This window comes from Kogia breviceps, chromosome 1, assembly GCF_026419965.1.
Source record: "Kogia breviceps isolate mKogBre1 chromosome 1, mKogBre1 haplotype 1, whole genome shotgun sequence".
Classification (NCBI taxonomy): Eukaryota; Metazoa; Chordata; class Mammalia; order Artiodactyla; family Physeteridae; genus Kogia; species Kogia breviceps.
The window spans coordinates 81,705,095-81,732,183 of NC_081310.1; the positions used below are offsets into that span (position 1 = coordinate 81,705,095).

Sequence of the window (27,089 nt, forward strand, 5' to 3'; positions counted from 1 at the left end):
AGATTAAGACAGGTACCTTCGTTCACAGGTACCTGTTAGGCTGGGTTCCTCCAATTACTCTTACACGCACACGTGTGCGCGCACACGCACGCGCGCCCGCACACACACACACCTTGTTTGTCAGTTGACTATCATACCATTTTTACCTAGGCGAGATTATATGATTCCTCTCTCACTCTCTCTCTCCACCCTACAGTGGCTCAGAACTCAAGGATGGGGAAACAGAAGCAAGAAGTAGAAGAAAATGGATGAAATGCACCTGGTGAGATAAAAGTTAGGCCCCCAAGGAAAAACTGTGAGTGGTCAAGACATAGGAAGCTTGAAAGAGGGACAGTTAATCTATTGGGATATATCTGCTGATGGTGGAGGGAGGGATTCTTTGTAGGAATCTTAAGTTAAAGAATTTGAGGATGGACATAGGGGAGACTGAGGGAAATGAAAACCTATCAGATGACTTAAAACCTTCAGGACATGGGACACTTGCCTTTTCTTCTACAATCACAGTTGGTCTCCTGGAAAGAAGGTGTCTGGAACCTCGAAGTATCCCCTAGATCATTATAGCTATAGTTAGCATCACCCTCCCTCCCTATTTCTCATTCCCCACACCCTCCACCCCCAGCAGAAGTGACAAAACAGAGACTTCTGAACACATTTATTTGATATGTTGAGTGGAGAGAGGAGTGATTTAGGGTTACTCCCCACTTCTACCTGTGGGGGGTGTTCATAAGCTCATTCAGACAGAACAGCAGCTTAGAGCCCATGACCCACCTCCTGGAAAAATGAGAAAACCTGTTGTATTGGTTGGGGGAACAGGATGGGAAGAAAAAGCAGGAAGCTGAGAAGTAAAGCTGAGAGCAGGAAGGGCAGCAGCAGAACTGAGGCTGGGGATTGCTGCAGGAAATTCCCAAGGAGAGTGAAGAAGATATCCTGAAAAGTCGTTAGGGCTGGAAGCAGGGTGTGAACAAGGAGCCAAGCCTGGAGAGAGAAGCAAGACCTGCAGAATGGGGTGGGATATTCACGAAGAGGGTAGAGTGTCCAAAATCATGAATGGGCTGTGTTGCAGGGCATACATGGAAAGCAAGGGGTTACTATTGCAGGACGTGAAAGAGATTGGAGACTACCCATAAGTAGGGGCTCCCTAACGCTTCTGAACAAATGCGAGTGAGCTTGGGACCCTTTTGGGGCCCTAGCACAAATGGTCCTGTGTGTGAGTAATTCCCATATGCATGTGAAGTGGCCAGGGCATGAGTGCATGTGTCCATATGACCAATAAATAAGAGTACTTACCCTTCCCTGCAAGTACGAGTACTGTGCTTGTTAGACACATGTTTACCCATGTGTGCGTGCGCTGAGCCCATGAGCACATGCAACAGACCCCTATGTCCGAGGTGTGTGTGTGAGCTGGTTCTTCCACCCTTCCCAAGGTCTTGATCCCCACCCTCCTTGGTTCCTCTCACTCCTCTCAGCGCCCAGGCTCCCCTGGCCCGCCTAGACTCTGGAAGCCCCCTAGCAGGCGGATCTGCTCAGTCTGCATCGAGTGGCGCCTCACCAACTTGCGCTTGGTCCTGGGAGAGCCTGGCGCCCCCGCCTGGGGAGGGGCGGGCAGCGAAGGCGCCCGACCTCCGGGTTGGGGGCGAATGTCAGGGATGGGAGGATGGGGGCTGACATTGAGCGGGGGCAGGAAACCAGGCCGTGTTTGCGCGATGTGGTCCAGAAGCAACGTCCCCGAGCCCCTCCGCTCCAGCAATCCCGGACTCCGCCTCCGCCCGCTCAACGGAGACACAGCCCCAGGCAGACTCTCCTGGGACTGGCGCGGGGAAGAAACAGAGCCGGCTGGAGGGAGGGTCAGCGGGGAGGCGCTGTATCTGCGGCGCTCCAGGGACGGGCGGCTGCACTCCGGCGAGTCGGGGCAAAGATTTCCGGGGATATCGAGCTCCACCGGCTCCATGCGGCTCAGTTTCTGCCTCAGCCCTGAAGGGGGGCCAGGCTCCTGAGCTTCTGGCGCTGTGTTTCGGCGCGAGAGAGGACCCCCACCCGTCACTCTCTCCGCCCACGGGGGCGGATCCTCTGGGCCTTCAGTGCTATGACGTCTGGAAAGACGCGGTCGACCTGTCAGGGTCAGGCCGTTGAATTCGGTGGTCAGGCGCTCAAGCCCCGGCCTCCCTTCGGCAGGAGGGACCGGTTGAGGAGGGGCCACTAGGCCCCAAGGCTCGGAGTTGAGCCTTTTGAGTGGTTTTGGAGGATGACGGGGTGGTTTGGGGAGTGGCTCAGAAGGGGAGGGGTCATCGGGGGGCTTAGGAAGAGGGAATTCAAATACGTCCCGCTTCTCCTCTTCTTCCTGGGCGCGAGGGGATAACAATCCCTGTCCTCCTACTCCTGCAGTCTGCAGTTGGATTTCCGAAGGCGACGTGCAGACCCCCGGGCTAGGAGGGGCGGGAGCGGGGTCCTCCACCCCCGGGGACGGTGGGGAATTGAGATACTGCCGGGTCTTCTTGGTGCCCGAGGGCGAGGTGTCGGTGGTGATGATGATGACCTCCGTACCCTTGGCCTTACAGGCGTCCAGCAGCGTGGCAAGGGTCTCGCGATCCCCGCGGTCCAGGGCGTGGACAAGCGCCGAGGCGCCAGCGTGATCTCGGACTGAAGGGTCTGCGCCATGGGCAAGGAGCAGGGAGGCCACCGCTGCGCCCCCGCCGCCGGCGCAAGCGTGCATAAGCGCCGTGCGCCCTAGGCGATCTGCGATGTTGGGGTCCGCGCCTTGCTCCAGAAGGTAGCGTACCATGCGCGCCTTGTTCTGGGGGTCGTCGTAGCGGGCCCGACAGGCCGCCATTAGCGCCGTCTCCCCTTGGGCATCACCCTCATTCACGTAGGCTCCCCCCTCCAGAAGCAAACGGGCCAAGCGTAGCTTACCCTGACCCACGGCCCGAAGAAGAGCGTGGCCCTCGGTGTGCAGCATAGCTGCCGCTGGGGCGAAAGCACCGATGGAGCCGGGACTGGGACCTGCCGAGGATGGCTAGGGGAGTGGGGGTGGTGGCTGGCAGAGGCCCGAAGGCTCAGTGGAGAGGCCAATCCCTGCAAAAAAGAGAAAGATCTTATTTACTGATTCAGGCAGGGAAACTGAGGCACTGGTGGAAGGACCGGCGTGGGTCGGGGGAGATCTCCCCGGCACTGCACACAGTCCTTCTAACTCCTGCCTTGAGCCGCCCCCATCCCCCCAGCGCATGCCTGAGGAGGTGGGAAGGGTGCACCCGCACTGAAGGACGAGCGCCAGTGCAAATGCGTACGTGCACGCGCAGGGATATCCGCACCGCCACCCTCACCCCACGGCTTATCAGACCTTTCCAGCATCCCCCTTTTCTTATCCGTACTTGGAATCCCCCTTCCTAGGATGCTGAACACCACCCCCCGACACACATGCACCCATACATTCACACACAGTCCCATTCCTAACCTCTTTTAGGTTGCCACAGCCCCACAAACTGAATGGGGGGAGGGAGGCAGCTTGCGTTTGGGACCTAAAAGGGGTGGGGGGAGAATTGCGGGTTTCTTTTGCCCCTGCTACATTCCCCATCACTCCTTGCTCTTTCCCCTTCCCAGGCAGTGCACCCAGATAGATACCTGTAAGTCCGCAGAATCTCCTCCGGGCCAGGACTGAGGCCAGGGCCACGGGGCAGCTGGGGTGGCGGAGCCGGGTTCCTGGGGGCCCACATGGCGTGGGGGTGGGCACCCGGATTCCCTGGGTGTCAGTATCTGCGCCCGGGCACAGAATCCTGGTCCCTCCTCCCGGTGCGCCCCGGGCACAGCGCCGGCTCGGGAGGAGAGAAGCTGGGGGTGGGGGCGGAGCTCTGCCTCTCTATTTATAGCCTAGTCTCTGAGGGTGGGGGCGTCGGGCACCAAACCGTTACCCCACCCATGCACACATAAACCCTCAAAAGCTAGAGGCTCCAATCCTGACTTCCCTTGCTTAGCCGACCTCCCCTCAGTCACAACAAACCTAAGTGTTCCTTAGGAGACTCCTCCGCGACCCAGACTGGGACCATCCTAGTTCTTCGTTGAGCTTCAGCAGATCCCCATTCTCCGAGCTTGGTGTGTTGATGCGCGCCTGTGCGCCAGATCTGACCTGCCACACACAGCACATGGCACACTGTGCAGAGGGGTGGAGAGAGGCGATGGCGATCCACAGCCGGGGTCCTTACTGTGCAGAGAGAGGCAAGAGTTGTGGCTGCCTTCTCGTAGTTTAAATGTCAGGGGGAGCTGGAGTCACACAGTGATACATCTTCATTCCACCTCCCCCCAAATGTACCACAAATAAACTTGGACCTCAGCTCCCTTGTACAGACCTCTTAGATAAGTATGAGGAGGTTGGATATCTGGGGTCATTTTTAGGTACAGCAAGGGGCATTCCCAGTTGTCTCTTCTCCATATTCTTGGAGGACTGGGAAGGAGAGAGATAGAAAAGGGGCAGAGAACAGTGAACCTTGTAACACATCCTCTCTCATTGCATCTCTTTACTCTCAGTCTTGCTTAGAATCATTATTTTTCCATCTCGCTTAAAGGTCTCTGTTTGAATCGCTCCTTAAAGTCTTATTCTCCCTGTCTGTAGCAGTCGGTTTCTCTCACTGTCTGTCTCTGCCTCTCCTCACCATCTGCCCTGTCTCCATGGTTACCATAGCTTCCATCTGCATATTTTAGGAATGAGTTTGTGTCCAGCTGGAAGGCATCAGAGGGAGTGGGAGGGGGAGTGAGGAAAAAATCCTAAGGATTTGGAAAACTCACCTGAGGTAATTCAGAGGCTGGAGGCCACCAGACACAAGATACAATGTTTCTGGAGAAGGGGGAGAAAGAAATATTTGCAGGGAAGCTACCCATTTTTACTAGCTGCCTTTATTGGAAACCAACCACGTGCCAAGTACTTTACATACATTATCTCCAATCCTCACAACAACACTATAAAGTAGGAATTATTTTCTTGTTATAGATGAAGAAACTGATACTTAGTAAAGTTAAGCAAGCTCTCCAAAGCCTCACAGCTGTTTCTGTCCTATTCCGAAGACCTGGTGCTTGCCACTCCACCTACAGCCTTCCCAGTCCAGAGGCTTCACTCCCAGGGCCATTTTCTCTGACGTCTGGGTTATTGTTCTTGACTAACTCGTAGATTCTATCTCTACTCTGAACTCTTTCCCTCTGTTTGTTTTTTTGCGAAAGTGGGACTCCTCCTCCCACCGTGCCCCCTTTAACCAAGGGCTAGGAGGAACTGGAAGGCAGTGGGAAATGCAGAAAACACTGGATTCCTTCCCTGTCTCCTCAACTCTGGTTATCTGATTCCTAATTCTTCCTTTCCCAAACCCTCCTTCCATCTTCTCACAGACATGGCAGCAACCCACAGGAAAATATTTTTCTAGAAAAGAAATATTCATTGGTGGTGCTGGAGGGAGGCAGTGCAGGATTGAAGGGAAGATTGGAGTAACGGAGGAGAGGCCCAGTGTGAAGACAGTCACAAAAAGAACGACCCTTAAGAAGCAGGTTTCAGAGGTTCATTTCTCTGTGGAAGCTCGCTCAACAGAGTCCCTCGGTGAGATGTGAGAGTCAGGTTCCCTCTGTGAACTGTCGCTAGCCAGGGGGATCCTCCATCTGAGATGAGGTGTGAAATGACTTGACCCCTGGTTGATTCTGCAACTCCATCTCTCTCCTCACCCGGCTTTTCTAGCCTGAGTTCCGGCGAACTCTCTCCCTCCCTGCCCTCCTCAGCTTCAAGTGGGCGGACCTCCCTCCTCGGCTTCTCCAAGATTGGCCGGGAGAACTCACCAATGGGGAGCTCTGGGAGGCGGACCTAGAACGCCAACAGCTTGAGGAAGACCAGCAAATTTCAAGTTGGCTGCGGCGTGTTTTCCGCGTGGGGGAGGGGCAGCAGGTAAGGCCCCGACTTGGTGGCTCTGACCTGGTTCCGTTCCACACCTTCCGAACTAGTTCACCAGGGCCAAGCTGCTAGATAGATAGACAACGCTTTCCGGCAGCCTGTTGGATCAGCCCCCTTCTAGTTCCCTACCCTTTTTCCTCTGGGCTCCCATTGCTCTGTTGATTGTATACCAGAGAACCGTAGTTTTCTTTCGCGCAAAGGGGAGATATATTAAAGGAGAAAGTGAAAGACTCACTCTGGTACCTCTGACTCTTTGCTATGGCGTCAGCTTCCCCTAAATCTATTACTATTAAGAGCCTGACAAACTCCGGTTATCTATCAAGACTCTGATGAAATGTTACCTTTACCTGTAGCTTTCCTGGTTCACCTTTTTTTGCAGAATTAATTGTTCCCCAGTCTGACGATAGCATTTTAGGCATACCTCTGTTGGAGCACTTAGTACTCAATCCCTCTTTAATGTTTCTATTCTTTTTAGAATATAAGATTTTGTAGGGCAGGTTCTAATATTTAATACACAGTGCCCAATAAAGGTTAATTGGATGGAATTAATTGGGGAGGAAGAATTTAAACTCCTGATGTAATTAGGGAAAAATCAATAAAAGATAAAACAAAATACAATACAGTATATAATTATGACCTCTTAAATTAGTGGTTCATAATATAATTGCTTCCACAGTCCAGAGAAGGGAGAAAGCTAAGAGGACTGGGATGGTGAGGGGAGGCTTTAGGAATCACAAAGTCTCAAGTTTGGAACAGACCTTAGAAATCATGTATTCATTCATTCATTTTTAAGCAAATATTTATTGAGCATCTACTATATGCCAGACATAATGCTAGACAATGCGGATCATAGTGAATCATCTACTTTAGATATGCATCCTTCCTTTGATAAACCATATTTAGTAAATGGTTATCCAGCTTCAGTTTAAACTTCTTAGTAAGAGAACTACCTATCTCACTTTGTTCTTCAATCGGTATCTAACGAATAAAACAAATATGTGGTTCAACAAAATGCATTCCACATTTCCACTGTAAAAGAGGAAGAGCTGTCCTAGTGGTAACATTCTTAAAGATAAAGAAAATCATCCCTTTTGTTTTCTGATTATAGAAGTAATATACATTTATCCTAGAAAACTTGGAAATACATAAAGGTATAAAATATCTATTATTTCATGACTGTGATATAGTGTTATTATTTTAATATGTATCCTTTCAATTTATTTTCTGCTTGTATACATATGTATACATCTGTGTGTTTGTGCATATATTACACACATAGGGCCATACAACAAATACAACTTTATATCATGCTTCCCCCACTTTACATTATATTGTGAACATTTTCTGCCTTTAAATATTATTTGAAATAATTATTATGTCTACATAATAGACTAAGATGGATGTTTGATTTTTTTAACCATTCATTTATTTGTTGGACCATTTAGGTTATTTCAGAATTTGTGCTACCATGGATAGCTCTTTGATAAGCATGCTTTTACTTATATCTCTGACTATATATTTGATGATTTCTTTAGGATAAGTGTTTAAAGTGGGATTACTGGGTTGAGGATATGAACTTTTAAAAGGCTGTAGATTCAAGTGGTCAAATTGCTTCCCCAAAAGACTGTGTTTATAGTCCTTCCAGTAAGGTATGAGAGTGTCCATCTCAAAAAAACCCATGGCAGCCTGATTATTTTTTAAATCTTTGTCAATTTGATAGATAAAGAATGGTTTTATTGGCTATTCTTTTCTTAATTGCCTATTTGCACATTTAATCTATTCATGTTCTTTGCACATTTATTCTATTGGGATGATTTTTTTTTTGTTTGGATTTCCATGAGTTCTAATATGAGTGTTAACTCCTTGTCTTACTTATTACAAATATAGCAAACTGTAAACATTAGAGTGCTCCAGGCCTCAGTCCCTGGATCTCTTCTTTTCTCTCTTCACATCCACTCCTTTAGGTATCTCACCCAGTCCCCTGGCTTGAAACATTTGTATACTGAGAACGCCACTAGAATGTAAGCTCCATTTAAACTCCATGGGTGCAGGAGTTTTTGGTCCATTTTGCTCACTGATACATCCCTAGCACTTAGAACAGTGCCTGGCACTTAATAAGAACTCAGTAAGTATTCATTGAATGAATTTAGATGGTTTTTAAATTATTATTATTCCCATTTTACAGATAAGGAAACAGGTTTACAGTTATTAAATAAATTGCTGAAGGTTGTCTAGCTAGAAAATGACTGAACTGGGATTCAAATCCATGTTCTTAACCACTACATGTACTGCCTTTCTTAAATGTGATGTAATTGTTTTTCTGTATGTTCTGTGGAAACCTGCTTCATAGTAACTTCTACCACATCACACAGTTATGCTTAATTGGGAATGAGTATAATGTATATGAGATGTTGTTGTTTGCAGGGGAAGGAGAGTACAGGAGGAAACACTAGGGAGGATTGATGTTTATGCAGGAGCAGTCTGGGACCAGGTTATGGGAAACCTTAAACATCTTCAAGAATTTAGACTCAATCACAATCTTAAATAGGAGAGACTCATTGTAGATTCCTGAGCTGAGTGGGGTACAGATAGTTTTCAGTTTCCCAACCACCAGTTTAGTGCCTTAATTAACTAAAATTTTGTCTTCTTTTTACTCCACATCCTTGAGGGTCACTTGGTTAGTATGTGGAAATGGAGTTAGATTTGTCTAACCTGAAAGAAAGCTCATGGCCTTTTCTTAACTCCTCACTGCTTTGCAGTCAAAACAGCTCCTGTGTCCACTGCTAGAATTGTATCTATCGGGTGGAAAGACATCTAAGCCGGCTAGTTAGAGTGTCTTTTCTCTTGAAAGGGCCTGAAGACATGGTGGCAAATTCTTACTACTTCTCTACTGTCTGTAAGACATCCTCTCTCCTCTAATGTGTTCTTTAAGTCAGATCACAGTTTAATCTATTAACTAACAGCCATCTTTTCCTGACATTTTTCTTGGCACTTGGACTTGAAACTTTCCAAATTCCTCAGGCACACATTTTCCCACCTCTCCTTCCTGCTGCATATTGTTAATCTCATCTACTATGCTGTTTTACTATATTTTAAATTTTTTAATGAAATTTTTTTCTTATTACAAAAGCAGCATCTATTCAGTACAGGAAAAAAAACCCATAAAATACACATCATCAAAAAAACCCCCAAAAACCCATCACCTCAAATTAACCAATGTTAATTTTTGTTGTATATCCTTCAAGAACAACTTTTTAATTCATATATCTGGGTGGGTGTATGTGTTTGACAAAACAGATTACTTTGTACATATTTTAAAATCTTTTTTCCCCCTAACTAATCTTTAGTGGAGTGCATTTTGTTGAGCCATGTATTTCTTGTTTTATTTGTTAAATATTGATTGAAGAACAAATATCCAAAAATGGAATGACCTGCAAAGTGAGAGACGGAGTTCTCCTACTAAAAAGTTTAAATTGAAGGTGGATAACAATTTACTAAATATAGTTTATCAAAGAAAGGATGCAGGTCTAAAGTAGAGGATTCAATATGATCCCCATTGTCTAGTATTACGTCTGGCATATGGTAGATGCTCAATAAATATTTGTTGAAAGAATGAATGAATACATGATATCTAAGATCTGTTCCAAACTTGAGACCTTGTTATTCCTAAAGCCTCCCCTCACCATCCCCGTCCTCTTAGCTTTCCGTGAGAGGAATTATCTTATGAATCACTAATTTAAGAGATCATAATTCTATACTATATTGTCTCTTATTGCTCCATAGCTAACATATTGTTAGTATGTACCCTTAATATGATGTGATGAAAATGACTCTTTATCTCTGTGATCTTCCTCCCCGAAACACACAATCCCAGTCTAATCAAGAGAAAAACATCAGAAAAATTCAAACAGAGGAACATCCTATAATACACCTAACCAGTACTCCTTAAAACTGTCAGGGTAATGAAAGATAAGGAATGTCTGAGAAACTGTGAATTTTGAATTGCTACTTAAGCTTCTTGCTTTTTTTTATTAAGAACATTTATTTCTTAAAACAGTTTTAGATTTACAGAAGAACTGAGCAGATAGTACCAAAAGTTTCCATATGCCCTAGCACCAGTTTCCCCTATTTTTTTTTTTTTTTTTTTTTGCGGTACGCGGGCCTCTCACTATTGTGGTCTCTCCCGTTGTGGAGCACAGGCTCCGGACGCACAGGCTCCGGACGCACAGGCTCAGCGGCCATGGCTCACCGGCCCAGCAGCTCCGCGGCAGGTGGGATCTTCGCGGACCGGGGCACGAACCCGCGTCCCCTGAATCGGCAGGCGGATTCTCAACCACTGCGTCACCAGGGAAGCCCCAGTTTCCCCTATTATTAATGTCATATATTAATATGGTATATTTGTTACAATTAATGAACAAATATTGATACATTATAATTATTCAAGGTCCATACTTGATTTGGAGTTCCTTAGTTTTACCTAATGCTTTTTTTCTGTTCCAGGATACCACATTACATTTAGTTATCATAGCCCTATTATGTATTGAATATGTCTATACATACATATACTTACATGCACAAACATATATGTATATGTATGTATACATACATGACTGAAATTGAAAGGATACATATGCAAATACTAATAATGATTATTACTACATAATGGTCATGAAATAAGAGGTATTTTTATATATACCTTTATGTTTTTCCAAGTTTTCTAGAATAAATATATCCTACTTCTATAATTAGAAAACAAAAGGAATGGTTTTCTTTGTTTTTATGAAGGCCACCACTAGGACAGCTCTCTCTTACAATGGAAGTGTGAACTTTCCTTGTTTTTGATGACTTTGACAGTTTTGAAGAGTACTGGTCAGGTATATTATAGGATGCTCCTATGTTGGAATTTGTTGGCTTTTTTCTCCTGATTAGACTGGGGTTATCAGTTTGGGGGAAGAGAATATCACATCATATTAAGGGTACATACTAACAATATGATTTAATTTTGTTCATGTTGAAACCTTGGTCATCTGACTGAAGTAATGCTTGTCCAGTTTCTACACTGTAAAGTTACTGCCCCCACCTTTCCAAAATTGTTTTGGACAGAATTCCCTATACACAGGCCATACTTAAGGAGTGGGGAATTACACTCTCCCTTTTTAGGGTGGAATCTACATAATTTATTTGGAATTCTGCATGAGAAATTTGTTTTTTCTCTACCATGTATTAATTTGTTCAAACATTTATTTATATCAGTATGGTCTCTTGGATATTTATTTTATACTTTGGTGTTATAATCCAATAGTACTTTATTGCTCAAATTGTTCAGGCTTTGGCCATTGGGAGCTCTTTCAGTCAACTCTTATGCTCCTTTGACATAGACCCATCAATGTGTGTATTGTTTTTTTGAGCACTTTCTTACTTTCTGGCACTACAAGATGCTTCAGTCTCATCTTGTATATTTCCTGCCCCAGTCCTAGAATCGGCCATTTCTCCAAGGAGCCCTGGTTCCTTTTATTGGAAAATGGTATTAGGAGCCATGATCTGGATGCTAGGTATCTTCTCTGCTACTGGGATTTTATTTCCTTCAAGTTTCATTTTCATTTGATGACTTTCTTTATCCCCCATGCTATCTGACTGGCTTCTCAAAAATGATGACAAGAGGCAAAGTTCAGTTATGGTAGCAGGAGGAACTTTCAATTCATCACAGTTGATCACAGTGGAATGGGCTGCCTTGGAGGAAAATGGACACCCTCTCTTTAGGAAAATGCCACCAGAAGCTGAATGACCAACAACTTACAGAGGATAATACTGTACTGGGAGGGTGTTTGGGCTAGAAGACTCCATGGGTCCTTCCAATTCTAAGATTCTGTGTTTCCAGGTGGTGTTTAAAAAAATCAACTTGGGGCTTCCCTGGTGGCGCAGTGATTGAGAGTCCGCCTGCCGATGCAGGGGACACGGGTTCGTGCCCCGGTCCGGGAGGATCCCACATGCCGCGGAGCGGCTGGGCCCGTGAGCCATGGCCGCTGAGCCTGCGCGTCCAGAGCCTGTGCTCCGCGAAGGGAGAGGCCACAACAGTGAGAGGCCCTTGTACCACAAAAAAAAAAAAAGATCAACTTGATTGTAATGGCTCTTATCACATACATCCCCACCCCAATCAAATGACAGTGAGACTGATGACTCATTCCTGTTCCCTCCCAGTGTCTGGCACACTACCTTTCTCATGGTAGATGCTTAATAAATGTTTGGCTGAAATGCATTGCATTAGATTGAGTTTAGGCCTGGTTGGGTTTGGAAAGTGAGGGAGAGAAAGAATTCAAAGTTCATACATAGATATGCAGATGGTGATAAACATCACATTAACTTAGGGGCATAGGAAAGTTTTATCCAAGGGTCTAGTCACTTTCCTCTTTGTGCTACAGTCACACCATATTGCAATTATCTGTCCTGCTGGAACCGTGTCTCATACATATTTTATATTTTTAGAAATACCTTGCTTGGCACTATGCCTGCTCAAAATTTGTTGAATTAAACTGGCTTTTCAGGTCTCTGGGAGAAAAGATTGAGTGTCTTGTACCTCCCTGGCTTCCTGTCTGTTCTACTGTACTTTTTCTCTGTGTTTTTGTCTTTATCAGGTTTTTCCTATTGGATGTCTGAATCCCCAGGCCCCCTCCATCATGGCCAGCCGGGGTGGGGGCCGGGGTCGTGGCCGTGGCCAGTTGACCTTCAGCATGGAGGCTGTGGGCATTGGGAAGGGGGATGCTTTGCCCCCACCCACCCTGCAGCCTTCTCCACTTTTCCCTGTGAGTGTCTGCCCTCCTTTCCCAAGACTCCCATATGCCCCTGGCTGACTGTGTATGATCCTGGATTCCTCTTGAGCCATCATAAAATCATCCTCATCTTGCCCCTCACTGTCTGTATACTCCCAACTTATATGGGATGTTTTCCAGACAAGGAAGTGTCTACCCTCACTTTTTACATTCTCAGCTCCCCAGCTTTCAAAATGCTGTGTTGCTCCACCCATTTGCCTTGGTCCTCTGCTCAGTGGGAGCATTGGATTGAATTGTGGGGAGAGGAGCGGCCATCCCAGATTTGTACTCCAGCATTTTCTCCCTGAATTGACCATTGCCTCTGCCTCCTTAGCCCTTGGAGTTCCGCCCAGTGCCTCTGCCCTCAGGAGAGGAAGGGGAATATGTCCTGGCACTGAAGCAGGAGCTTCGAGGGGCCATGAGGCAGCTCCCCTACTTCATCCGGCCTGCTGTCCCCAAGAGAGGTCAGTTGGAATGCTAGTATCATGTTCTGAGTGCCTTCCATGAGTAGTGCCCTATACTTAGCACCGCTGGGGCCCAGAGAGGCCAGAAGAGGCACAGAAAGCTCACTGCCTAACTGGGGAGATCACAGTAATTACCCCTGCATTTGAAATGCATTATGGTATCCATGGTTTGTTTTGAGTCTCACAATAGTCTTGGACAGTAGGAGGTTAAGTATTAAGATGCCCATTTTACAGATATAAATGGGGAGATGTATTAAATTTTTTAACAATCTGGATATTGCAGGTACCAACCAATCAGAAGAACTTGAGAAGGGGTCTCTGAGAAGCCTTGTAATTAAAATATGACCCCTTTGGTTTGTGGATCATGGAGAGGTCGGGGAGCCAGGAGGGACTGGAGAACAGGGTGTACTTGGGGGGTCTGGGGTAGTGGATATTTACCAACTGGTGTGGAAGTACAGTATTTCAATGTATTGACAACCAGTGCTTTCCTACTAAGCCCTAGAAGCTAAAGTTCAGAGAGATGAAACACTTGCCTAAGTTAGTCGCATTAACGAGGAGTAAAGGGAACACTGAAACCCTCGTTTCTTGCTCTAGTATACTTTCCACTGTACCACACTACCAGTCAATATAGCCATGCCTTTGCATTAAGGGAGATAACAAAAACATTGTAATTTGAGGTGGCAAAAGGACAGGTTAGAAGAGTGTTGAAGGTCCTCATGGAAGCTGACCTCCTGGGCTCTGGGTCTGGGGTGAGGAAAAAGACAATTTCTGAGTTTTGAGAGGGCTGGTCCTCAGGAAGAACCCTGTTCTAGGGCTCTGAAAGGATAAAACTTTGACCCTTGACCTCTGATCCCTCAGATGTGGAGCGTTACTCAGACAAATATCAGATGTCAGGGCCGATTGACAACGCCATAGATTGGAACCCTGGTAGGTGATGGGCCCTTTCATTGACCTCCCTTCTTTCAAACGCTTGAGATGCCTGAAGCCACACGCCACCACCCTATGCACCCTCCTCTGTCTCCACCTTCACCCTATTCAGGAGCCTTAGATGTGCTCCAAAACACTCTCAGACTCTACCTTAAAACCTATTAAATGGCCCCCACTCCTCTGGAGGCATCCAAGCCACAGTTTTGTTCCAAGCAACTTTGACCCAGCCCCTTCCTTCCTCACCCTTAAAACCCTGATCCTTACCTGTCCTTTCAAAGAGTCATCCATAGGACACCCCAGGGCAGAGTCTTGCTGACTTTTACATTCCCGCTATTCCTAGATTGGCGACGTCTACCCCGGGAGCTAAAGATCCGAGTACGGAAGCTACAGAAGGAGCGTGAGTGTATCTAGAAAAAGGAGGGAAAGGAGAGGTTTCCTTCATCAGCTGTAGGGCCAAGGCTTCTGGTGGTCTTGCCTGCCCTCCTAATTCCTGCCTAACCAGTCTACCCCATATTGTTGCTGGGTGCCATGGTGGCCACATGAGGGCAGCAGAGTGACATGGTCTATGCAAGAGGGTGGGGTAGAAAGCTATCTAGGAAGTTTGCTTTGATGGTTCACCTTTTGATCCTCTTACCAGGCACCACCATCCTACTCCCCAAGAGGCCCCCTAAGACCACAGAAGATAAGGAGGAAACAATACAGAAACTAGAGGTAAGGAAGAAATGCACATAGAGACCACCTTTGGCCCATGTGATGTGCCTCAATTTTTCCCTTCTGTGAGCTGAGTTTCTCTTCCTATTCATCTTCACATAAGACCCTGGAGAAGAAGGAAGAAGAAGTGACTTCAGAGGAAGATGAGGAGAAAGAAGAAGAAGAAGAGAAGGAAGAGGAAGAAGAAGAGGAGTATGATGAAGAAGAGCATGAAGAGGTGAAGGGGACCTCCTTTCATTCTCAGGCCCCCTTTCTTCCACTCATAAGCTCTGGGGAGCTCAACTTCAGAAGGCTGGAGGGCCAAAGGAGATAGTGCCTCCAAAGGTTTGCGCCCTCCACTTTACCTGTCCCTAGGCTCTTCTCAAGAGTGAACTACAGCTTGAATGCGGAGTGAACTATAGGCCTGGAATGCTGTGATTGGGAGGGAAGGGGACTGGTACACAGGGAGGAAGGAGAATGCTGAAAGCATGCCAACATACCTTTCTTCCTTCCTTTCTTTCTTTCTATTTCAGGAAACTGATTACATCATGTCATATTTTGACAATGGAGAAGACTTTGGGGGTGATAGTGATGACAATATGGATGAGGCTATATACTGAAGAAGGACTCTAAACAATACCCTGGACATTCATATCTTTCTTGATTTAGGACACAGAGAGTAGCTGTCCCCTATTATTTGGTTTTGTGGACAAGCAAATCATTTGCTCAGAATCCAGATAACCTGTTTGGTCCCTGGAGATAGGAATAGAGAGTGACAACAGATAGCTCTCTTTTCTACCCTTCCCCTCCCTCTCTCCTGTGGTATTGTATCACCTCTGATATCTTGGGGAAAGGACAAAGGACCGATGTCTTAATTGTATGAAAGGGAGAAAGGAGGGTCGAAAGAAGGACTGGAGTCATTAGAGCTGAGACAGCTGTGCACATGCCCCTACCCATTTATAGTTCTTTGTGGAGATAATTGGGGGTGCGAGCAGTTAGGAGGAATAAGGCCAGTTTTATATTTTTAAATAAAATGTTTTTATCAGTCTCTCTGTCCAGGGTGAAGCCTAGTGGGAGAGGGCTGGAGGAATGAAGGGGATGCCTAGTAAGCCATTCTTCTCTCTTCACCTGTTAAGAGTCCAGTGTGAGACACTGGGGGTTACAGTCTTCCTGTCCTTTGCCCCTTCCCTCCTACCCCCATGGTGGGACACCTAATCCCTATCCAGTTCTGCCAAGGCACATTCAGGAGCTCATCTGCAGGGCTGCGCAGAGAGTTGTATACAGCCCACGCCCTGAAGACCAGCTGGCTTCTGGGCTTCTGGTCCTCAGGCAGTGGGGACGACATGATTCACGTGTGTTCACATGTGTTCACAGGGACACAGGCCCTCACTTTCCCACGCTTGACCTTGATCTTGTCCTTGTTTACAAGGAATGATTACAGCTATTTTTGTGGGGAGAGTCAAGAAAGCCAGGTGTGGGGAGGGAGTAGGGAGGAAGTGCTGATTCTTCTTCAGCACACTTGCCCTCTTCCAGGCCCTGGGGACCCCACTTTGAAAGGTGTGTCTGTGAAGCAGGAGCCCCCTAAATAGCCTATTCTCCACTTCCGGAAGCTGCTGTGTGGCTGAGTTGCAGTTTCCCTTCTGTGAAATTTAGTTCTTCCTTTGTGGAATTTAGTTAGCCTTTCTCTCACTCCCTTCTTGTGGGGAGGGGGAGGGGGTAGGCAGTGTTGCTTTACAGGAAGTAAGGAGGGTGCGGAGGAAGGGGGTGACTTAGGGACACTCAGCTCTGAGAGGTGCTTTCTCACCCACACAGTTCTCCCTTGGGTGAGGTCACTTCCCTGGGCTCTGATTGGCTTCCGAGGAAGCCCTAGATGTACTGATTGGTTCCAGCCACTTGACATGCAGCAGTCACGGGCGAGCTGCATGTCCAGAATAGGGACTGGATAAGGAAGCAGGCACAGATAGCTGGGATGCTGTCATAGTGACCTTACTAAACATTTGAAAGCCATAAAGATGGGATGCAGGAGAATCTTCAAGAAATTCCCCAGCCATATTCAGGTAGGCAGACTGAATTCCCTACAGCATCAAGTGATAGAGACTGGCAATCTAATATTAGATATTTCTGACCCAATTGTAAAGAATGAATAGGGGCTGTGACTCCATTGAGGGAAAGCACCTTAAAAGCCTGGTTTGGGTGTGGCAGTAGGTGTTAAGGTAGGAGCCAAGAGAACAGAGAAGGAAACAGGAATAGAAATAGAACATTCCAGAGTTACTGAGCAATTTGGATGATTGATGTGTTTCCTTTTCTAGTTCTCTGAGATATTGTGTGAGTGGAGTAGGGGGAGGGGCCAGGGCACCTGTCACTGAGGTTTCCCATAGTCACACTGTAGCCTGTGATTGTGACTAGGGAGAAATTAGCAGGAAACAAACAAAAAAAAGACCCTGGAAAATCTCCTTTTACCTTTCTCCTCTGCATATACACACATACCAGACCTAATCTGGTTAACTATGTTTGTGTCTATGTTGGGAGCACAGTTGACCTCCTAAATCCCACCTAATGCCAGCATGTGTACTTAGAAGGGTGGGAACAAAGAAGATTCTAGACAAGAGACAGTAGAGGAGAACTGAACACACCCCTGCCCCCACCTCTATACACACACACATCCTTTTCCCATGAAATAGGGGAAGGATAAAGGTTAGAGTGGCCTCTTGGGATCAGTTGTACTTCCTCAAAGACAAAGTGTCAGAGAGACCAGACCATTCTTGGACTCTTTCCTATCTGGCCTCCTGCCCTTCCTGGCAGGTGACCTTGCTGAACAAAGCCAGAGACAGGGGACCCAGCAGCTTCCCCAGATTCCGGAACAGTTCCAGGAATGAGCTAGACTGTTTCCATTGACCTTTCCCCTACTTTCCATAGGTTGTATTGGGCAGGCTGAGGCAGAAGCCTAAGACTCAGTAAATAGAGTCAGGGCTGCTAGTCCTCTGGAGGACCACCTGAGAGGGTAGAGGTCCAGGCACTACTTGCAAACATTTAGAGAGGCCCCACGTGGTTCTTGCTCAGCCCTGTACTGCATGCCTGCTTATGTTGAACAGATTGCTCCCATGCCCACAGCCTAGGCTGCTCTGGCCCCAGGCAGGGTAGGTTCTCAGTCAAGAATCCTATCCTTCCATACCCCATGTTCCATCCCTAGCCTACTGGTCCCCTCCAACCTTGGGCAGGAAGCTTGAGATTGGGGTCTGCAAATTTAAGCTCAGGGACTCAAGTGATTTGAGGGAGGGCTGAATGAGAGACCTCATGCAGTTTAGAAGATTGGGAGTAGAGACCAAAGAAAATTGGAGGGTCAAATATTGGGTGGACAGGACACCCATGGTTGGTGAGGTAAAGACACATATTTTCCTCAATTCATTTTTATTGCTGTTTGAACTTTGAAAGGAAGGAAGGGTGGCTTGTAGGCTTAGGCTAGTTTAAGAACTAAGCCAAAGGGAAAAGCTGCTATCTCAACTGGGCAAAGCACTGGTTTATGGTCCTAGTTTCACCACTCCATAGCTTTGTACCCTTGGGAATGTCATTTAGTCTCCAAGCGTCAAATTCCTCATGTATGAAAGGGGATTTGAGTTAGATGTCCACTAGGAAATCCTTCAAGCTGATGTTGATCCACCTGCAAGAATCCAAATGGTTCTGAGAACAAAGATCAGGATGTGTCCAGCTTTTGCTGAATTCATTCCATCTGCTGGATTTCCCCACCTTATTCTCAGCTGGGCAGGCTAAACATACCTCAGGCAACTAGCCAGTCCTTTCCAGGAACCTGCTTCAGCCCAAGTAGCAGAAGGATCAGCAAGTCCATTAACTAGCAAGGAAGGAGACACCCCTGTAGCAGAGTTCAAGGTCACAGTCAGCAAGCCAGGACTCAAATCAAGTAGGCCACCAAGGAATTTCTGACTGAGGAAGGGGCCTCTGGGGCAGGTCCTCCCTATCTCCCCTCATGTAGCATGTCTGGCCAGAGGACAGAGAAGAGAAATGAGCTAGACAGGAATAGTTCAGTTAGCTAATCTGGCCAGACCAGTGGTGACCCTTTCTCCACTGACCTTTCCCCTATTGAGGCTCACTTTTTCCCCAAGGTCATTTGGGACCAGAAAGTGGGAAATAACAAGTTCTAGTTTCCTAGTATCGCCTCAGAAAGGTCTTTGCCTTATCCCCAACAGGACTTAATTTGCCATTTTGTACTCCAGAGGGAAGGGAGGTCCCCCCTGCAACTCTAATGGGAGTCAGTGGAAAGACAGTGATCCAACCGTAATTGCAGGACCTGAGAGGCTAAGTGTGATCACCCGGGGCACCCAAAATTTGGGGTTAAGGAATCCAGGGATTCCTCAGACCCAGTCCTGACCAATGCAGGGAGGGGCTATGCCCCGGTGACCCCTGACTCTGGGACTGTTCTCCATTCTCAAACCTCTCCTCCTCCTGGGATTCTCAGCTGTGGGCTGAGGTTCCCAAGACGTGGACCCCTGCCTCTCCTTGAATCTTCTCCAGTCTCTAATTCCTTTCCCTTGGTATAAAATAGACAAGGAGAAATATCCAAATCCTGTCTCTTATGTTCTCTGTTACACTCAGGGCAGCCTTAATAGTGCTAGAATAGGAAGGAGGTTAGACCTGTCTTTGCCTTACCCAAAAGGATGGGGGGGACAAACTAACCTGAGTCATGGACACAGATCTGGGATATTTCCTATCTTGGAGAGAACAGATGAAATCCCATGTGGACAGGGAAAGAAGCACTGGTACTCATCCTCCTTATACTCTGCTATGGCCAGAGAAGTAGCCATTCTAGAGGGGAAATTCCCTCTTCTAAGGAGGTCGAGGTAACTCTTTTACCTCATTTTTCGCGGGCAGGGGTGGTAAGAGGATGTGAAACAAAGATGGGCTCATTGAGAGGAAGGACAAATGCTGACTGGTCCTTTTCTCAGCCCTCTGCTCCCTGTCTCCAAGCCTCTCTCTTGGCCCTTGGACAGTCTTTCTTGTCTGACCATACTTGGATGCTCTTGGCCCCTCACCTCTCCCTTACATGGCTCCTGTTTTGAGACTTGCTTTCCATCCTGAGCCACCATTCTAACACCTGTCCAGAGCTATCAGGGATGTTTATAAACTTCTCAGGAGCTGGACTGGGCCAGGTCAGGAGGGGTGGCTAAGAGCCAGAAAGAGAGCTTGTCACTCAGACTCATTCTTATTGTCTTTCAGATTCCTTTCCTTTTCTGACTCTCTAACCACGGCTTTCTTTCCATGTCTCTCTTTGCCTCATGTCTTTAGCATTATGCTACTTGAATTAGGTTATCAATGGGTGATGTGGTGAGGAATATTTGTAGCCACAGACTACACATCTTCCAGAATGTCAATTTTACTTTTAAGATTTGCTGGGGGAAGGTAAATTATTCTTATACTAAAATTACACAAATATATTATGCAGTGTGAATCAAAATTTGCACTTTTTAAACATAAAATGGGTACTTCAAAGACATTTCTGGCTTGTGACAGGCTACTTTGGACTGTTCCAGAAGCCTGGGGGGAAATTCAGTTTCCCTAGTCTTAGGGGTCCTTCAGAGGAAATATTTGAGAAGCTCTACTTAGAGCAGAGGTGACAACCTAAGGCAAAAACCTTAACACCAGACAAGAGCCAAGAATATAAAGGAGTGAAGCAGGTGAGTGTAATGCAATAGGGAGTGGTAAGAACTGGCAGATATAAGTCTGCCTGACTCTTTTAGCTCTAGCAGGTTGATGCCATGAAGGAAGGTGGGCTCAGTGTTACCAAATGTGGTTGCTTTTTAAGGGAAGCCAGAACAATAGATTTTAGTGAGATCTGGTTTTTTAATGTTTACAACCAATTCAAATATTTAGGAAGAAGCTGTACAAGTTTCTAAATGCCTGCAAGCTGATTCCACCTATGGGCCCTCGGTTTGCTGCCTCTGACCTCTATCAACATTTCTTCCACTTCCCAAAGGTGTATGTGGCCCAAATCTGGGCTTCCAAGGTCTCAAATTCTGTTCCCAAGAGCTGGGGGCAGTGAGGTTCATGAGGTTACAGGGGAGAATGGAGCTCTCCTGCAGGACAGCTTGGGGCGGTAGAACTGAAGGGAAGCCTTTGGGTACCAATGGCAGGTGACACCTTTCTCCAGCGGGAGAGAAGGAGCCATTGGTCACTGCCCAACCACCTTTTCCCTGATCTTCAGGGATATGGAGCTAAAAACATTTTGGGGTCTGGAACAGAAACCAAAGATTCCTCAGAGTTGGAAGATGAGACAAGCATGAAAGCCCACGCATAGAGAGAAATGGGAGAACAGGAGACGAAGGAAGGAAGCTGTGAGCCTGGATAGATGAAGGAGGAAGTCAGAATTTAGACAGGTAAACTGGAGAGGGAGGGGTCTTCAGCCACAGAACCATATAAGGGAAACACAGTTCTCATGCTCCTGAATCCCACCTCCCCTCCCAGCAACTGAAATCCTTCCCCTGTCCATCTGTCCAATAGGTTAAAAATATCTTAGCTGGGTACCCAGCCAGACATTTCCAAGAACCTGTTTACCGACCATCTGATTGACTTGGAGAGGTGGTCAGCAGCTCCATCACCCAACAGGGAATGAGGATGGACCTTGCTTGACATTCCAGGACTCAAGGCCCATGGGTGTCACAATTCTGTCCCCATGTTCTGCCTTTCCTCTTCCTTCTCCCATCACTCCATGGCCTGGAGATGACTGATCAATTGGTAGTCAGAAAAATCCCAGTCTTCAGTCTGTCCATCCTTTTCATAACAGGCTCCATAGAAAGTACAGCAGGGTCACACCAAGGGAAAGGTCAAGACAAGACAGGAATAGCCTAAATAGGCTAAATTGGGCCTCATCAGTGGGGCTCACCTCCACTGGCTTTGGTGCTACTCAGTCTAGCCCACCTCAGGGAAATAAATCAAATGAGATGCAATACCTTCAAATAAAGAGTCTGAGAGTTCTTTGTAGTGTCACAAACAGCACTCTCTGTTTCTCAGTTTATCACTCCAAATGGTGGGAAGCTTTCCCCTGGAGTTGTATACTGAAAACTTAAGAAAGCTCAATTAATTAATTTCCAGAAGGTGATAGAGTTACTCCAGAGGCCTGTTAGCATGCTGAGAGTATGAGAGAGAAAACTCTAGTGGTCCCAGAGCTATACCATGGGGGGGTGTGCAGAGGGCCTGTCCTGGCCCGGGGGTGGGAGTCCCAGTAGTGGGCCACCTCTCCCACTACAAAATTAACTACAGGTTGAGTCATCTTCTGTACACTGACCTCTTCTCAGATTGTTTTGCTCCCCCAACACAGGAAGGGAATCAAGAGGAGCAAAGAGAGAGTGGCGTTACTTATGATAGGTCAGAGAGGAGGAACAAATTTGGGGACATGCCTGGGAGTGAGCTAATCAAGGTAGTAGTGGTGAATATGCCTCCTCTTTTATTTTAGATAACAAGCACAATAACTTTGCCATTGTTCTAACACTTCATATATATATACTTTTTTTTAGGAGAAATAAAGCTGTATTAGTTTGCTAGGGTTGCCAGAACAAAATGCCACAGACTGGGAGGCTTAATTAATTTTCTCACAGTTCTGGAGGCTTTTAGTCCAAGATCAAGGTGTCCACAGGTTTAGTTTCTTCTGAGGCCTCCCTCCCTTGCTTGCAGATGGCCGCATTCTTTTTTCTTTTTCATTTAATTAAAAAAATTTATTTTAGGGCTTCCCTGGCAGCGCAGTGGTTGAGAGTCCGCCTGCCGATGCAGGGGACGCGGGTTCGTGCCCCAGTCCGGGAGGATCCCACATGCCGTGGAGTGGCTGGGCCCGTGGGCCATGGCTGCTGGGCCTGCGCGTCCGGAGCCTGTGCTCCGCGAAGGGAGAGGCCACAACAGTGAGAGGCCCGCGTACCGCAAAAAAAAAAAAAAATTATTTTATTTATTTATTTTTGACTGTGTTGGGTTTTCGTTGCTGCACACAGGCTTCTCTTGTTGCAGAGCAAGGGCTCTAGGTGCATGGGCTTCGGTAGTTGTGGCTCATGGGCTCTAGAGCGCCGGTGCAGTAGTTGTGGTACACAGGCTTAGTTGCTCCATGAGATGTGGGATCTTCCCAGACCAGGGCTTGAACCCGTGTCCCCTGCATTGGCAGGCAGATTCTTAACCACTGCACCACCAGGGAAGCTCCTGGCCATATTCTTGCTGTGTCCTCACATGGACTTTCCTCTATGAGCTGAGTATGCATGTCTGTGTCATAATCTTCTCTTCTTATAGGGGCACCAGCACACTTGATTAGGGCCCAGCCATATGACCTCATTTTAACTTCATCACCTCTCTTAAGGCCCTATTTCCAAATACAGTCACATTCTGAAGAACTAGGGTCTGGACTTCAACATATGAATTTATGGGGTTTCAGTTCAGACCATAAGAGCAGCTGCTCCCTGTTGGTTGAAGCAGAAGTCTCAGAGGAGAGAGGAGTCTTCCCACATGGCCTAGAACTTGACCCAGCCAAGTCATGACCATGACTCTGATTCCCTGTTGTTTTACCACATGTCTCTGTGACTGAGAGTGTAGATCAGGGAATGAAAAAGAAATTATGTCCTTAGTACATTTTCACTAAATATTTCAGCCCTTGTGAGGCCACGTATTCACAAAACAAGTAAAGAAGTTACGTTTTTGTCACCAAGTGGTTGGCCTTGGAAGGCACACAACTCACTGAGGAACCACATAAGTGTCTCCAATACGCTGAGGCAGCCCGTGAACACAGAAGCTGAAGACAGTGAGAAATCAGATGTCACATCCTAGTTGGGAAGCAGGTGCATCACCAAGTTAGTTCAATCAAATCCGTGTTATAGGTGCTGGGGTTGAGGAGGGCATCAGTCCTGGAACACTTTATCAGAGAAATTTGTATTTTAATATGGCCTCAAGTTACTGGCGTCCTCCAGTACTCCCTTTAGCATTTCTTGAAGGGTAGGTATTATGGTACTGAACTACTTCAGCTTTTATGTGAGAATGTCTTTCATTTTTCCTCATTCCCAGGTTTCACATGTGGATGACCAGGGTTCACACTTAAAGAACTTTACCATTTTCTTACAGCTACATTGGCCCACCAGGAAAATAACTTGCCTGGATAGTACTTCTTGCTTTTAATGGTTATGATTTTTGCCAGAAGATGAGACAATGGGTGTCCTCCAGCATCATATCTATGTACATATTTCTCTGCAATGTGTCCGGCAGGTCCCACTCTTTGTGGGTGAGTTCCATAAACACATCTTCAAAGGTCACTGATCTCTAAAGCATAATGGATATTCTGGTTCAATCAGCATCATTCTTTCCAGTGCCTCCCATGACTTGCTGTATTCTGTTGGTCAGAAGCCAGTCAGTAGCCACTTAGTAGTTGCACAAAGAGTGGCGTTTCCTCGCTGGATGTGGATCACAGTCTGTGGCTGGGAGCATCCAGGAAGGCGGGTTCAGTGTTTTCCCCCAGAACTGGGAAAAGTGGCTGCATTCTGGAAATAACTGAAAGTGATGAAAATCCAGCCTCAATAATCACTGAGAAGGTGGGGATAAACCGCGCGGGGCGGCTGGAAATGAAGGCATGGTGCCGGGAGGAGCGGGCATGACCCCTTTTCACAGGTTGGGCGGCGGGCGGGGAGCGTCTTCTTCCCGCAGCCCCGCCAGCCGCCACAGGCCCTGAAGCCACCACACGTGCTCCCGCCGCCGCCATGGCGCCTCCCCTCCCCGCACAGATTTTTTAAATCCTCACTTCTAAGGTAGTTACTATTACTGTTTCCCATTTTACAGATAAACTGTAGCACAGAGAAGGTAAAACAAGTTGGAAGGTCATACAGCTAGTTAAGTGGTGGAAGTAGGATTTGAATTTAGTTTGGCTCCAGTTGGTATTGTGCTTAATTACCACACTATACTATTTCTCCTTAATAGTATAGGGAGGCTGATCCCTGAACTTTTTCTAGGCTATAGACTCACCTATTGGGCCAGGACGTGCAGCCCTGGTTCTGCAGTCATCTCTGAGAGGGAGTTTTTCAGCTTAGGAAATGGAAGTGAATGTAGGGTCAGAACAGAGAATGGGACAAAAGTTTCTTTCTTTCCACTCCAGAACTATTGAGGTCAGGATGCTTGGGACAGGGGCCATCAGAGGGTCAGTAAAACATTTTCCTTATCCATCTTATGCATTCCATCACCTACAGATAGTCCGAGGAAAGAATACTAGGAAGGGGTCTGTATACTACTGAAAGAACTGGGCAAAAGTAACTCTTTTACCCCACTTCATAACCTTCAGCTCTTAGGTGATTGTTTTTTGTTGACTAGGTGTTTGGTCAGATCTTCTCTCCATACTTTTCCCTCCCGATGCCTCAACCCAAGTTATATCCTTCTTTTTCCAGTCTGTTCAGAGTTATCAAGGTAGCCAAGGATCCTGGTTGTGGAAGTATCTGTTCTTTTCTTGTTAATTTTACTTTCTCTAGCTCTTTTCTCTCTTTAGTTTTCTTTCTGTCTTCTCTCAGATCTTCCTATACCAGATTGGGCCTAATGAATAAATGATACTAAGAACTGGATCTCCTCAAATGGCTGTACATGTAGGTTATAGCTCTTTAAAAATTAAAAGGCATATGAGAAGAGCAAAGGAAAGGAAGACCCAAGATATCCACCCACTTAAGCGGAGAAACAGCTGGGCCAGGACCTAAGGAAGAGTACTTAAGCAAGCCTATGTGCAGATGTCCTAGGGTGGGGTAGAAGTTGCGTATCAAAGGCAAAAGGAAGACCAGTGGAGACTTTTGTGCTCTAAGGGAGGGATGCATTTCCTCTGGGTGAACAGCTATAGCTGCTTCCTTCCTTCCCCAGATTTTGCTGTGCTGTTCAATATGATAGTCACTAGTCACAGGGAGCTAACTAAATTTAAAATAAACAGAAATAAAAATTCAGTTCATCAAGAAGAGTAGCCACATTTCAGAACTCACTAGTCACATGTGGATAGTGGCTACCGTATTAGGGGCAAATATAGAACTTTTTCATCACTACAGAAAGTTCTGTTGGACAGTGCTGGATTTGAGGTATTAGGGTATCAGGAGGAGGTGCATATGTTCTGGCCCTTCAAGGATCAAATCTCTATCAGACCTTGGGTGTAAGTTATCTACCCTCTCCATCCCCTTCTCGTATCACATACCAGTAGCCAGGCTGTATACACAAACAACCAGGCTTTTGTGCTCCATGGTCTCTCCATCTCTTTGTCCTGCCCTCTGCTCTTGTCCTTGCTCTATCCCTCCAGTCTCAGCAAAACAAGCTCCAGAAAAACTTTTCCATCAACTTTGACTTAGTTTCCTGGTCACAGAGTTGAAAAAGGGCGGAGGCATTAAATTCTTGAACAGGTAAGAAAAAGAGGCAGAGGTGAGAATAAAGGTCACAGTCACCATGGCAGCAGAGCTAGAGACTGACACCTTGGTAAAGAAAAAACGACAATGGCCAGAAGAGAGCAAAAGAGCTGCTGAAAATGAAAGATAGATGCAGACAAAGATTGAAGTGGAAAAGAATCTTTTCAATCCTACTTTCTGTTCAATTTACATTGATTTTATGAACTTCCAGGAGCCTGAGGTCTGGAATTACTATGTGGAGGTCCATAGAAAAGCCAACCTCCAAATAAGGGCTAGGACTCGATTTGTCTGCAAAGATCTAAATGAACCAGAAATCAGAACGTACGCTAACCTCTGCCATCTCAGGGTTTCTCATCACTAGTCACTCCTTCCGTTATAATAAAGATCATTTCAATTAGAGGTGGAATTGTGCCATCAATCTGTTATTACTCTACAAGGAAGTAACAGAAACTGCTGAGGCATATCATAAGGAATGAGGGTTGGTTTGAATATTCAGCAAACATTTACTAGGTTATGATCATGTACTTGGATACGAACTGTAATGGGAGCTGCAGAGATAAAAAACGGTAGCTGCCTTCAAATAACTCGATGGTCATAACTCTAAATCCTTATGTCCTGTATTATGTCTTCCTGCATATAAACCAGGCTTATACTGGGAAGAAACTATGATGAAACCAAATTATGAAAAAGACCCATAACCTTTTCCTTCCAAATCCCCTCACAAACTTCATTTCCCTGTATTTCAAGAGCTCATTAAACAAAACAAAAATCAAAGCTTCATGCACTCCAAAGTTGAAGGAATTTAGTAATGATTAACTATAGATATAGAAAGCTAGCTTTGACCACCAGAAAGATCCCACTACAGTTCTTTGGTGAATTGGACAAAAGACAATGTAGC

At 46.4% G+C, this 27,089-nt stretch overlaps 2 protein-coding genes across 5 annotated transcripts; one reads left to right on the top strand and one right to left on the bottom strand.

Moving 5' to 3' along the window:
- Window positions 1-637: 637 nt before the first annotated feature.
- ANKRD34A (ankyrin repeat domain 34A) lies at window positions 638-4,166 on the bottom strand. Of its 2 annotated transcripts, XM_059077891.2 has the most exons (3): window positions 3,616-4,166; window positions 3,449-3,512; window positions 638-3,069 (listed from the first exon to the last, which is right to left on the bottom strand). In XM_059077891.2, exon 3 carries the CDS (start codon window positions 2,951-2,953, stop codon window positions 1,463-1,465), a length of 1,491 nt encoding a protein of 496 aa, XP_058933874.1. In that variant the 5' UTR covers window positions 2,954-3,069; window positions 3,449-3,512; window positions 3,616-4,166; the 3' UTR covers window positions 638-1,462. The 2 variants fall into 2 exon arrangements, with proteins under 2 accessions (XP_058933874.1, XP_066891151.1); XM_067035050.1 differs by lacking the exon at window positions 3,449-3,512.
- POLR3GL (RNA polymerase III subunit GL) lies at window positions 2,106-15,849 on the top strand. Of its 3 annotated transcripts, none has more exons than XM_067035087.1 (9): window positions 2,106-2,767; window positions 5,705-5,908; window positions 12,547-12,714; window positions 13,055-13,184; window positions 14,043-14,111; window positions 14,452-14,508; window positions 14,749-14,822; window positions 14,926-15,039; window positions 15,335-15,849. In XM_067035087.1, the coding sequence occupies exons 3-9, from the start codon at window positions 12,589-12,591 to the stop codon at window positions 15,419-15,421; spliced, it is 657 nt and encodes a 218-aa protein (XP_066891188.1). In that variant the 5' UTR covers window positions 2,106-2,767; window positions 5,705-5,908; window positions 12,547-12,588; the 3' UTR covers window positions 15,422-15,849. The 3 variants fall into 3 exon arrangements, with proteins under 3 accessions (XP_066891188.1, XP_058934006.2, XP_066891180.1); XM_059078023.2 differs by having other exon boundaries at window positions 2,622-2,767; window positions 5,746-5,908; XM_067035079.1 differs by lacking the exon at window positions 12,547-12,714 and having other exon boundaries at window positions 2,623-2,767; window positions 5,746-5,908.
- Window positions 15,850-27,089: the final 11,240 nt, after the last annotated feature.

Coding starts and splice junctions, on each gene's coding strand:
- POLR3GL (XM_059078023.2), top strand. CDS start 2,739: ATGTTGGGGTCCGCGCCTTGCTCCAGAAG. Junction 12,715..13,054: donor AGCCTTCTCCACTTTTCCCT/GTGAGTGTCTGC, acceptor CTGCCTCCTTAG/CCCTTGGAGTTCCGCCCAGT. Junction 14,823..14,925: donor AAACAATACAGAAACTAGAG/GTAAGGAAGAAA, acceptor TCTTCACATAAG/ACCCTGGAGAAGAAGGAAGA.
- ANKRD34A (XM_067035050.1), bottom strand. CDS start 2,953: ATGCTGCACACCGAGGGCCACGCTCTTCTTCGGGCCGTGGGTCAGGGT.